The 12,963-nt window shown below is 42.7% G+C and overlaps 2 protein-coding genes across 2 annotated transcripts in view; both read right to left on the minus strand.

The window, feature by feature from the left end:
- Positions 1 to 12,963, minus strand: part of LOC114364738 (phosphofurin acidic cluster sorting protein KrT95D) — a 60,651-nt gene that overhangs the window by 15,019 nt on the left and 32,669 nt on the right. The window contains exons 17-27 of the mRNA XM_028321017.1: positions 8,228 to 8,353; positions 7,117 to 7,270; positions 5,410 to 5,505; positions 4,361 to 4,497; positions 3,646 to 3,829; positions 2,960 to 3,096; positions 2,652 to 2,664; positions 2,303 to 2,481; positions 1,746 to 1,853; positions 1,184 to 1,310; positions 537 to 652 (exon numbers count right to left, since the gene is read on the minus strand). Of these exons, the coding sequence (XP_028176818.1) occupies positions 537 to 652; positions 1,184 to 1,310; positions 1,746 to 1,853; positions 2,303 to 2,481; positions 2,652 to 2,664; positions 2,960 to 3,096; positions 3,646 to 3,829; positions 4,361 to 4,497; positions 5,410 to 5,505; positions 7,117 to 7,270; positions 8,228 to 8,353 (1,377 nt within the window). The remainder of the gene's footprint in view (positions 1 to 536; positions 653 to 1,183; positions 1,311 to 1,745; positions 1,854 to 2,302; positions 2,482 to 2,651; positions 2,665 to 2,959; positions 3,097 to 3,645; positions 3,830 to 4,360; positions 4,498 to 5,409; positions 5,506 to 7,116; positions 7,271 to 8,227; positions 8,354 to 12,963) is intronic.
- Positions 1,703 to 3,296, minus strand: LOC114364758 (uncharacterized). The gene is made up of 3 exons (XM_028321048.1): positions 2,960 to 3,296; positions 2,433 to 2,481; positions 1,703 to 1,849 (listed from the first exon to the last, which is right to left on the minus strand). Exons 1-3 carry the CDS (start codon positions 3,125 to 3,127, stop codon positions 1,704 to 1,706), a joined length of 363 nt encoding a protein of 120 aa, XP_028176849.1. The 5' UTR covers positions 3,128 to 3,296; the 3' UTR covers position 1,703.

Genomic DNA, 12,963 nt, shown 5'->3' on the forward strand with positions numbered 1-12,963 from the left:
ATCTTTGTATGGAAATGCTATGAGCATACCTACTAGCCGATGGGACAGCCAGAGGTTGTGAGGCTCTCTCCGCCAGAAGGATGGGACCTACCCACTAATGCTTCAAGGCGCCATCACGGCACAATCAAAGGCCAATGACAGGTCGCGCGACCCATGACAGTTCGCGCGACCCATGACAGTTCACGCGACCTGTCATTTCCCTATGATCGTACCGTGATCGCGCCGGCGATGGCGATCGGCACATGTTGAAGGTTCAAACCCGACGGTGTCCTCTGGAGCCTAATGAAACGGAGCCGCGAGTAATTGTCGCTGTTGCGCTCGCACTCACTGCGGGCGCCCGTCGCACAGTCGCGACAGCAATATAATTACGCGTGAGCGATAAGGATGGGTAGCTTGGGGTCATTGGACAAAATTCTACGTGCTCGGAGACCGGGCTTAGTCGCTGTTTGATTTACGTTATTCAACCAATTTTCAATAAATACCCGCACACCCAAAAGAAATAATAAAAAGTTGTCAAGTCCTACATGTGTGTTTACCTCCAGCGCGGTGGGGCTCTGCGCGGGCAGCTCGTGCGCCGACAGCGGGCGCTCCGCCGCCGACACCAGGGAGTTCTTCTTGCGCCCGCCGGAGCCCGGGGTATTGACTACTATTCCTGTCGTTTAACTTTCCCCCGGGACAAACTTGACCTTCACTAGTTGGGTTTTATTGGCGGTCAAGCTGTAGATCCTGGCTACACAGGAGTTGCAGCGGTGGGAACGAGAGGTGGGAATAGTCCCGTTATTTCAGTCGCTTATTTTTGCTTGGAAATGCCTTGCGCATACCTACTGGCCGATAAGGACAACCAGAGGGTTGTGATTCTTCCCGCCGAAAGAGCGGGGTCTACCCACTAAAACCCGCGGTGACTTCCAGAGCCTAATGAAACGGAGCCGCGAGTAATTGTCTCTGTTGCGCTCGCACACTCACTGCGGGCGCGCGTCGCACAGTCGCGACAGCAATATAATTACGCGCGAGCGATAAGGATGGGTAGCTTGGGGTCATTGGACAAAATTCTACGTGCTCGAAGACCGGGCTTAATCGCTGTTTGATTTACGTTATCTAACCACATCCCAAACCAATTTCCAATAAACACCCGCACACCCAGATGTTATAAATAGTAAAGCTGTCAACTCCTACATGTGTTTACCTCCAGCGCGGTGGGGCTCTGCGCGGGCAGCTCGTGCGCCGACAGCGGGCGCTCCGCCGCCGACACCAGGGAGTTCTTCTTGCGCCCGCCGGAGCCCGGGGTATTGACTACTATTCCTGCCGTTTAACTTTCCCCCGGAACAAACTTGACCTTCACTAGTTGGGTTTTATTGACGGTCAAGCTGTAGATCCTACACAGGAGTTGCAGCGGTGGGAACGAGAGGTGGGAATAGTCCCGTTATTTCAGTCGCTTATTTTTGCTTGAAAATGCTTTGCGCATACCTACTGGCCGAAGGGGACAGCCAGAAGGTTGTAAGACTCTCCCCGCCAGAGGGGCGGGGCCTACCCACTAAAACCCGCGGTGATTTCCAGAGCCTAATGAAACGGAGCCGCGACGGTGTAATCCGGAGCCTAAGGATGAGTTATTGGACATTCGCCCGCGGCTCATTATTCTAGTCGCCTATTGATTACCGTTCACGTTATCTAACCAAATCCCAAACCAATTTCCAAGCCCCCAAAAGTTATAAAATAGTAAAGTTGTCAAGTCCTACATGTGTGTTTACCTCCAGCGCGGTGGGGCTCTGCGCGGGCAGCTCGTGCGCCGACAGCGGGCGCTCCGCCGCCGACACCAGGGAGTTCTTCTTGCGCCCGCCGGAGCCCGGGGTCATTGACTACTGTTCCAATCGCCCATNATTGACTACTGTTCCAGTCGCCCATCTTTGTATGGAAATGCTATGAGCATACCTACTAGCCGATGGGGACAGCCAGAGGGTTGAAGACTCTCCCCGCCAGAAGGACGGGACCTACCCACTAATGCTTCAAGGCGCCATCACGGCACAATCAAAGGCCAATGACAGGTCGCGCAACCCATGACAGTTCACGCGACCTGTCATTTCCCTATGATCGTACCGTGATCGCGCCGGCGATGGCGATCGGCACATGTTGAAAGTTCAAACCCGACGGTGTCCTCTAGAGCCTAATGAAACGGAGCCGCGAGTAATTGTCTACACTAGGAAATTCGTCCGCGGCTCATTCTGGTCACCTAGATTACCATTATTAGAAACCACCGCCCACCCAGAAGAAATAATAAAAAGTTGTCAAGTCCTACATGTGTGTTTACCTCCAGCGCGGTGGGGCTCTGCGCGGGCAGCTCGTGCGCCGACAGCGGGCGCTCCGCCGCCGACACCAGGGAGTTCTTCTTGCGCCCGCCGGAGCCCGGGGTATTGACTACTGTTCCAGNCCCGGGGTCAGGTTGCCTCCGCTCGTCGCGCTTCTGAACAGGCGGGAGCGCTTGTCCTCCTAAAAGAAACAAATACATGAAAATATGTAAACGCAAACACTAATTATGTGACAGTAATTGCTTCAAGTTTTGGAACTCTCTATTGTAAAATCATCATCATCATCATTTCAGCCGTCCACAGCTGAACATAGGCCTCCCCCAATGATTTCCACAATGGCCGATTGGCGGCCTGCATCCAGCGCCTAGTAAAATAGACAAGCATCATTACAAATAATACAGGTTCAAGATTAGATCCTTGGGTAGCTCCTGCTGTTACATTATATCTTTACTATTTGATTATTTATTCTTACTAACAATTTACACTTTACGCTGCGTACACGGTATCACGTACTCAGCTCTCTCAACTCAGCCCTGGTAGTATGTACATATTTTTGTATACCGTACAATATTTTGATATTAGGCTTGCTAGAAATTGTGTTTTTTAGTCCGCATCTTCTGCAATGCAATTTGTCTTTTTGACAATTTAATATCACTTACCATGGACATTTTAGTGTCATTCGGCGGTGAGCTCGACACAGAAGCCCCGGACACTGGGGCGTCGGCTGTGACGTCACCGTCACTGTTGCCTTCACTGCCGCGCTCATCGCCCGCTGAACTCCTGATGGCTTCTGATTCTGTTGACCCATGATCAGTGTCAAACACCATGACGTCAGAAATCGAGGAAAAAATTCAGATAGGTCCTCAAGGATTTCAAAAGACATTTAGTAAAACATCTCAACATATCTCAAAAACTTTACAAAGTAGCTTTGATCAAATTGAACGTAAAAACGGGAAGTTTTTTTTATCCACAACGAGGAAGCTCTTGGCATGTATTTTATTTTAACACTAAATTGGGATCGTTTTGGAGTCACAGATTTCATTGTATTAAAAAANAGGTCGCGCGACACATGACAGTTCACGCGACCTGTCATTTCCCTATGATCGTGCCGTGATCGCGCCGGCGATGGCGATCTGCACGCGTTGGTGTGGTTGAAGCTTAAAACCCGACGGTGTCCTCTGGAGCCTAATGAAACGGAGCCGCGAGTAATTATCTTCACTTGGACATTCGCCTGCGGCTCATTATTCTAGTCGCCTGTTGATTACCGTTTATCCAAGCACATCCCAATCGATACCCGCACACCCAAAAGAAACAAATTTCCAAACACCCAGATGTTATAAAATAGTAAAGTTGTCAAGTCCTACATGTGTGTTTACCTCCAGCGCGGTGGGGCTCTGCGCGGGCAGCTCGTGCGCCGACAGCGGGCGCTCCGCCGCCGACACCAGGGAGTTCTTCTTGCGCCCGCCGGAGCCCGGGGTCAGGTTACCTCCACTCGTCGCGCTTCTGAAGAGGCGGGAGCGCTTGTCCTCCTAGAAGAAACAAATACATTAAAATATGTAAACGCAAACACAAATTATGTGACAGTAATTGCTTTTTCTGTGGGCCTAGAGGCCTTTCAAGTTTTGGAACTCTCTGTTGTAAAATCATCATCATCATCATTTCAGCCGTCCACTGCTGAACATAGTCCTCCCTCAATGATTTCCACAATGGCCGATTGGCGGCCTGCATCCAGCGCCTAGTAAAATAGACAAGCATTATTACAAATAATACAGGTTCAAGATTAGCTCCTGCTGATTTCTTGTTACATTATATCTTTACTGTTGGATTATTTATTCTACCTAACAATTTACACTTTACGCTGCGTAAACGGTTTTAGCTCAGCTGTCTCAACTCAGCCATGAAAGTAAGTTCATGTGTAAGTGTATGCAACATTATCAAAGGCTTGCTATAAATTGTGATAATGTTTTTTTTTAATTCGCGTCTTCTATCATACGTTGTGGCTGGTTTTAAAGTCTAAACAACGCACGTTTTTTTCTTTTTGAACATTTAATATCACTTACCATAGACATTTTAGTGTCATTCGGCGGTGAGCTCGACACAGAAGCCCCGGACACCGGGGCGTCGGCTGTGACGTCACCGTCACTGTTGCCTTCACTGCCGCGCTCGTCGCCCGCCGAACTCCTGATGGCTTCTGATTCTGTTGACCCATGATCAGTGTCAAACACCATGACGTCAGAAATCGAGGAAAAAATTCAGATAGGTCCTCAAGGATTTCAAAAGACATTTAGTAAAACATCTCAAAATATCTCAAAAACTTTACAAAGTAGCTTTGATCAAATTGAACGTAAAAACGGGAAGTTTTTTTTTATCCACAACGAGGAAGCTCTTGGCATGTATTTTATTTTAACACTAAATTGGGATCATTTTGGAGTCACAGATTTCATTGTATTAAAAAATAAAACCCAAAGTTCGGAAGATTAATAACCAGGTGGAAATTAAGGATGATAGTAAGTAATATTTAATTATTATACTGTCATGCATTCGTGCTTCTAATACTGCCACAATTTTTGGAATTGAGACACATGTTACATATTAAAAAGGTAACTGTTAAAATACACAAGTAACTGAAGTATCTCTACTCCAATGCAGCGTGAAGGTGAAATGGTGGATAACAAAACATAAAGACAGACAAAAGCTCAGTTCAGATCAAACTAAATATAAATTAAGAAGAGAATTAGAAACATAAATGCAATATTTCTAAACCTCTAACTTATATTTTTATTATTTACTTCACTGACAAACGAACATGGCGGGTTACAATAATTAATTCGAATAGACTTTAGAAAATTATTTAGGCTGGGCCTCCATTTGTGTTTTAACAGGCACTGAGATTAAATGTATATCATACACACACTTTAACGCCACAGCCTAGTGCAAAGTGAAGCCATTCAAATAACATAGAAAACACATTAAAAACCATAATACATTACAAAAATTGAATTGCGTTTCCATCATCAAACCTCCTTCGAGGTTTATTATTTTTTCTTTTTTTCCGTCAATTTTCCCGCCACGTCCGCCTGTCAGCGCGACACTGACAGCTGTCATGTACCTGTGAGCGGGACGGTGGCGACGTGGCGCTCCCGCACGGTGGCCAGCTCGGCGGCGGAGGCGAGGCTCGCGTGCCGCGTCACTGCGCATGCGGGTCCTTTATGGCGCGTGTGTGCGACGTGGGCGGACGAGTTAGTGAAGTGTACTTATTTATTTTTATTTGTTGTTTTTGTTTTACTCTGTTTGCACAAATTGCACTGTCTTTTCTGTAGGTAACTAATGTTACTCCATTACTGTTTTTTTTTACAAAATTGTACTGTTTAGTTTGAAGAAAAGGCCTCAGACAATTTATTATGTCTTGTTAAAGTTGTATTGGTTTCACTAATATTTTCACAAATGTAATGTGTCGCGAAGAAAAAGCCTCAGATAATTTAATGAAGTATTTTTTAAATTAACTGTTTCATTCTTGTAGAGGGGGTAGCATCATCATTATCTTCTATATTCATCATTAGCTAGCCTAGCTCGCATCAATATTTATAACTATAATTTGTATATTTTTAAAGACTGTAAACCCTTGAAAAGGAGGCTGACAATAGTGACTGAGTTTCTTGCGCTGCTTCTTCTCAGCACTGGCCAATTTATTGTCCCGAAGCAGTGGTAGGGTTAATATTGGGACGTGTAAAAGTGCTTTTTAAAAGCCTATTTGCAAAAAAAAAATTATAAAACAGTTGCAGAATTTAAGACAGAATCTTTAAAACCCACTGACGTGTCTATCTGACCATGTCTGTCACAGGCAATTTTCTCAGTAAATTCAGTATAAATATGGTAGTATACTCGTAGGCACCCGACGGACAACTAGAAACACACTACCTTATAACTTTTTAATTGACATTTTTATCGCTAATTCGTCCAGTATCCCACCTCACACATACACATGCACTAAACTATGCACACAGCGTTACGTAACAAAACACAAAAATTAAAAGTTCGTGTATGATGTATGTATGTCAGACGTTTGCTATTATTGTATAATACGCAAATAATAAGTGAAGCGGTCACACGATGCACTGTCTCTCAAGTGTATGCAGTTCGATGCTCAAGCATATTAATATTGTTATATTATGTATATTTTTTACTGTATGAATGTGACCTAATTTACATACTACACTCTTTTTATTTACATGTATAGATCTTCGATGTTATCATGACACCTCTCAAATACTTGACTTAAACCAGTCTCAATACCAGTAAAAATATTAGACCATAAGAGTGATGATTCAGGTTTACAAATTCAACAACTTTTTGCATAGGACCAACACAGAAAAATATCAAGAAAGAAGCCACTTCTCTATGCAAATTGATTAATCAGCTGTTACAATTGTGAAGTGTACCTATTTATTTTGTGGTGATTCGACATTGGTTCCATACAAAAAGTTATTGTATTTGAACACAAAAATCATCCTCTTTCCGATCAGAAGGGTTTACATACTTAAAAATTTGCAAACACATTACAACATCATGTTACCATGGAAGATCTATCTCAAATCGTGTCATCAAATATTCCACGTACTCCTGGTCTATCTTTCAAACTACTACTAAATAAAATATACCGTGACTTTAAAAGCTTTATTATCTAAAACAGAAAACAAAACACTATAATTTATAAAAACACTAGTAAAACAGTCAAAAAAATCAAAAAGTTAAACCAGGAGTCGGTTGTGGAACTCTTGGACTTGTCTTCTGGTCATCGTACTGAATTCACGCATACCGTTGGAATGCCGGTGGTGGTCCTGGTTGGCCAGGCTTCGGGAGCTGCTGAAGAAAGGCCGCAGCGAGGGTTTGGGTGTGGAGCCGATGCTGATGGTGTCCATCTGATCGGGCCCGGAGTCTTCGCCCTCGCCGCATGATAGCGACTCTAGTTCCTATAGGGCAATCGCAGATTTAGTCAGACTTTTTTACTACCATTGTAGCACTATGGTTAAGTATAGGATGTAATGAAATGCTCTTTTGTAATACGAACAGCTAGGGACTGAAATTCACTGCCTGCTGCTCTTTCCCGGGCACTATAATCAATACGTACATAATTAGTACGTAGCATCCTAGGCTGCATCTCACCAGTGGCGGCGTAGCATGGGTTGGCACCCGGGGCGATCACCCCCCTCCCCCCCGTCATAAGTCCTAAGGCACCCCCTGGTACCCCCCAGGATTTTGGGGTTACCACCGACTCAAAGACAATTGCACACCCCACCCCCCGTATCCATGACACAGACCGCAGATTTGCCATGCAGATGCGCCAGTGAGTACTAATCTGCGCGACTTGTCGACTTGGTTTGTCACCCCCTAATGCTTGGCACACGGGGCGGACCGCCCCCACCGCCCCCCCCCCCTTACGCCGCCACCGCCTTTCCCTTAACATCAGATGTCATTGAAATACCTAGCTTGTTCTGCATTAAAATAATAAAATGGTCTTTAATTTTATCTCATCTTATACTATCTACAATAGAGCGAGCTGATCTAGAAGAAAATGAAAATGCCTGTTTACTAGTGGCCTGAAGGCCTTAGGATTGTAAAAGTTCGAATACAGAGGCTGGCAAAGAATTCTACTGTTTGTTAACTATCCGAGAGCTGAGTGTGAGTTTACATCAATCGTCCTCACTACGCGCGTTAAAAAATATATGAAAATTTTAATTCTTGAAAGTTTCCGCTAGGGGCGCTGTACAATCCGTCATACATTTGTTTACGCGCTCACTGGTGAGAACGTTTGATGTAAACTCACACTAAGCCCTCAGATTGAAAGTAAATTGGTCTGGTGGTAAAAAAGTATTGCAATCCCAGTTGCCGTCGCGGGTTCGACTCCCGCCAGAGACAAGCCCACTCACCTGGAACAGCTCGTCTATGTCCCGCTGTGCATGATGCGTGTCCCGCGTAGCACCTCGCTCACCTAGCTCCTCTGGGACGCGGAAACGACGCAGCAGCGCCGCGAACTTCTGCTTTAGGTTGCGTTGCTGTAAGAACAATGTTGAAACGTTAATGGGAATATGATTTTCAAGTTGTTTTGAACCTTACTGGCCAGTAACAAGTATCGGAGCGATGTTTCTCGAATAGTGGTTCGCGGAACACAAATGGTACCTGATTTCTTTTTACTATGAAGACGACATCGTCGTATCTCCATCTTCAATAATAATTGTCTTATGAAATATTAAAAAAAGAAGAAGAAAATGAACATAATTAATTATACGAGTATCTAATAAACTATACTTAGTTTTGATAGGCTCAAAATATTTTCAGCACTTTTAGTTATCATACAAATTATGCAAAAAGGATTATTTTGGATTGGAATTCGCGTGGGTCGTAGATTTCGCGCATTTTATTGCAATCATATTGTTAAAATCAAGGTTCATAAAGGTTTTCTCATCTTAAAATAGACATCTATCATTCTTGTCATCTGTTTATACTCGTAGATAGTGTATGATTATGTCAAACATTCAAACAGGTGAAATTCATTGAATTACATAAGATTAACTGATCCAATTTATGATATGACTTATAATCATTCAAATTATAGACTGCTCGAAACTTTTTGAGACACTTCTTATTTGACTTCACTTTATTTATGCAATGCTATTAAAAACAAATCACAAACAATAATAAAACAACACATTGAGTTAGACCACACCAATTGAGAACACAGTTTAGTATCAGAGACGATCACATTTTTCACAAACACACACAAAAAGGGGGCTTAATATTCAAGATGGTACCGTCATCGGACGCTAACGTATGATATAGTGAAACATCATTTTGGGAGCTGTATACATTGGTAATCTAATCTAATAGATAAGCTACCAAATGCACATGAAATACAGCATGTATGTACAATATGCTACCTTAAGTAGGTTGTGATAGGTGCGAGATTGCGACAAAAAGTATAGTTCGATGAGTGGTGGACTGTATGGTTGACCTTGATGTGATTAATTTGTGACCAGATTAAGTCCAAATATTTGCCATTATCATGGTCAGGTGGGGCATCCAGTGCATAGAGTTCTTATGGTGTTGTTTTCTTACCGTGTGGGTTATAGGAACTCTAGGAACCATGATATCAGACAAGGCCTACCCAAACGCTATAGTGGTCCCAAAACTTCTTAGGATCTTGGACCATCAGCTATGTTTTTTAGATTTGGGTGAACCCCATAGGATTATTTGCTAACACCGCTGGACATTTATTTTTACATTACACGTCTAAATTAAATAACTCATCATCATACAAAGTACATAAAATACATTTTTTACTAGAACTAAGTACAATACATTAAGAACTACTACCATACTAGAACTACAACATAAAAAGGCAAGAAAACTACATGCAACCAAATAGGAGGAAAGCAGCATAGAGAATAGAAACAAAAACCTCGGATATTTTTTTACAAAAGTGGCCAATGGCTATTATAGTGAAATGTTATTTTTTAATAGTGAATAGATAACCATTGGCAGAAAGCCTAACTGTGTTGAACGGTAGCTAGGTATAAAATAAATATGTCTGGCAGTTTACACAATTCACAGTTTTTATAAGTAGGCCAGAAAGATGAAAGGCAGGAGATAATCTTGAATAAACCACGGATACTCTCGGCGCACTTAAGGGACTCTTATCTAGGTATAAATAAGACGTCAATATTTAGGTGACAATTTATTGCTTGTTATGTCAAAACACTCCAGGGTATATATAATAGGGGTAAAAAATCTGGACACCGCGGTACAGTTTTTCGCATCTCAAAGTGCAGTGACATCTCTCGGCAAATAATACAAACAAGTTTCATGGAAGGTTTATACATATCGCCCACCAAGGATCTTCCTAGGTCCTTAACAACAGGAAAATCGAAATAAACCCAATGAAACTTAATGCGAATGCATCGCCCACCATGAAACATGTTACGGTACACATCAACAATAAAATTAAAATAAACCATATAAAAACCATTGTACCGTAAAATAATAAAAACACTTTCAATAAACTTAAAACCTTAAAACTAAATAAACTAAAATTATTTAGCCTTAGGAAGGAGACCAAATCTTAACACCTTGAAACTAACAACTCTATCATCGTCGTTACCGGGATGGACCACAATCACCCTGCCACTGAGCCAAGACCCGTAGCTAGTTGTCCTCCTTTATGACAACTAAATCTAAATCAACTGTTAGGTTGAGGAATTTGCATAGGTAGTCCATTTCTTTCTTTCCCTTACGACGTTCATGAAGCTGTGATTCTTACAAGTCTCCAACCAAATCTCAACATGTTGTTTATAACGGGAAAAGGATTCAAGAACCGGAGAAAACTACCATGGGTAAGTATCAATTTTCGTTTTACCTTTCAACAACAGCACTAAAGTTTTCAGATTAGCATGCAACTAGACTAGACTCGCCTTCCGTATCTCTACTGTTGTTGAATACCCGTCGCGTTTCTCAAGCGTATCCTTTTTTTATTTTAACCTTCCTTTTTGTTTCAGGATCTCCGTAGGTCTGCAGTAGACCTTGTAGCGGTATACATCTTCACTTCGGTTCCAAGTAATACCACCACTTTTTATTATTTTATCAGCTTTCCTTTTCAGCCCTTCTTCGTTTCCTTTCCGTAGACTTACTTTACCATCTTCTTTCATTGTCTTTACCAAATCTTCATTGTTAGTAGTCCAATTTTGCAACACACATTCTTCTTTACCTAACATCATATTCATTTCTCTGTAAAGTTGACTCCCTTGATCGATAATTTCACAACCCATCATGAGATCGTCCACATCAAAATCTGACAGTATCTTCTCAGCCGCCGTTGGAAAACCTTCACCGTGATCCAAATTCATGTCAACATATTCATTAGTAACCTCTCTGTATTTCTGTTTCAGATCGCCGTTCTTCAGTCTTCGTTCTAATGAATACATTCTTTTTTCAGCTGTTTGCCGGGAATTCTTCTCATCGGGATCTTCATTCTTCACCGGAAGACGACGCACAATGTATCGACCAGTGTCATCTCTACGAGTAGTTTTGGTAAAGTATCCTTCACGTGTCTTTTGATCTTCTGTACATGTTCGTTCCTTTGGCAACGGAATGTCATCTTCTAGCTTACGACATTTTCTTTGAAGCTGATTATCCTTCACACTACAGTGCATCACTTTTATTGTTTCAGAGGGCTTCATCGGCGTGTTAACGACACCAGACAGAATCCACCCCAGTGACGAACACTGAGCAAGTGGTGAACCAAGCGGTCCCTTGATGACTCCGTTTTGAAGTACCCGGCTATATACTTCTGACCCTAACAACAAATCCACTCTGTTAGAAGTATAATAGCTCGGATCCGCGAGGACAATGTCCTCAAGCTCCTTCCACTCCTCCGCTGTTATCTTTTGGTTAGGCAAAAGCGAAGTGATGGAACCTAGTACATAAGCTTTCACCGTCATAATAAAGTTTGGATCAACCCGTGATGATATTTTTATTTCTACCATCGACTTTGTCGTGAGCCCGTTCGTGCCACCTACTCCTACTATTTGCCCTCTAGCTGGTATCTTCTTCAAACCCAATAATTCAACCATGGCCTCTGTAATAAAAGAGGACTGGGACCCTTGATCCAACAGAGAACGAATAGTATAAGTTTGGCCGTGTTTAGATACAGTATCTACAAGTGCCGTCGCTAGCAATACCTGGCTACAATCCACAGTGCTTCTTGTAGACGTGCAGGAAATAACAGCACCAACTTTTGTGGTATCAGCCGTAGTAACCTCCCCGTTTTGGGGTTCCTGAGCAGCAATCTTGTTTGTAGGATGCAGCAGAGCGTGGTGCTTCCTCTTGCATATGCGACACTTGTATTTGCTGTGGCAGAATTTGGCAGAGTGATTATTTCCGAGACAACAAAAGCAAACATTATGAGATGCAACAAATTCGCGACGTAATTCCACTGACGTATCCCTAAACGCCTTACACGTGCTCAATTTGTGCTCCTTCTTACAAAAGGGACAGACTAACGTGGTAACGTGCATGGCTTTAATTTGAATAACAGGCAAGTTTTTGTTAGGAATTGGTTTGGACTCTGAACTCAAAAATTCAAGGGCGCGGTAACGGTTGTTAAGAAACCTTTCGAATTGATCATAAGTAGGTAATTCGGTAGAGTTATTATCCGCGATGCTAAATTCCCATTGCCTTTTTGATTCAGGGTCCAACTTCAGCGTTATTATGTGAATTACCAGCACGTCCCAGGTACTCGTATCTACGCCAATGTTAGAGAGAGCTGACAAACAATCGTTTGTGGTATCCATCAACCCTTTCAACCCACTAGCCGACTCACAAGTTACATTTTTCTGGCTTAGCAGTCTTTTCAAAATGTGATGACAGATGTATCGTTTGTTGTTGTACCTCTCGTCTAATAAACCCCAACAATGCTCGTAATTACTATCAGTAATCGGAATGTTACATAAAAGTTGCTCGGCTTCACCTTGCAAGTACCCCTTTAAATACAATAACTTTTGAGCATTTCCTAGTGTCTTGTTCGTATGTATCAAAGACAGGAATAAGTCTCGGAAGGTGTTCCATTCCGAGTACTTTCCTGAGAAGATCGGAATATTTACTTTTGGTAGTT

This window comes from Ostrinia furnacalis, unplaced genomic scaffold, assembly GCF_004193835.3.
Source record: "Ostrinia furnacalis isolate ACB-3 unplaced genomic scaffold, ASM419383v2 OfSCF7464, whole genome shotgun sequence".
NCBI classification, from domain to species: Eukaryota; Metazoa; Arthropoda; class Insecta; order Lepidoptera; family Crambidae; genus Ostrinia; species Ostrinia furnacalis.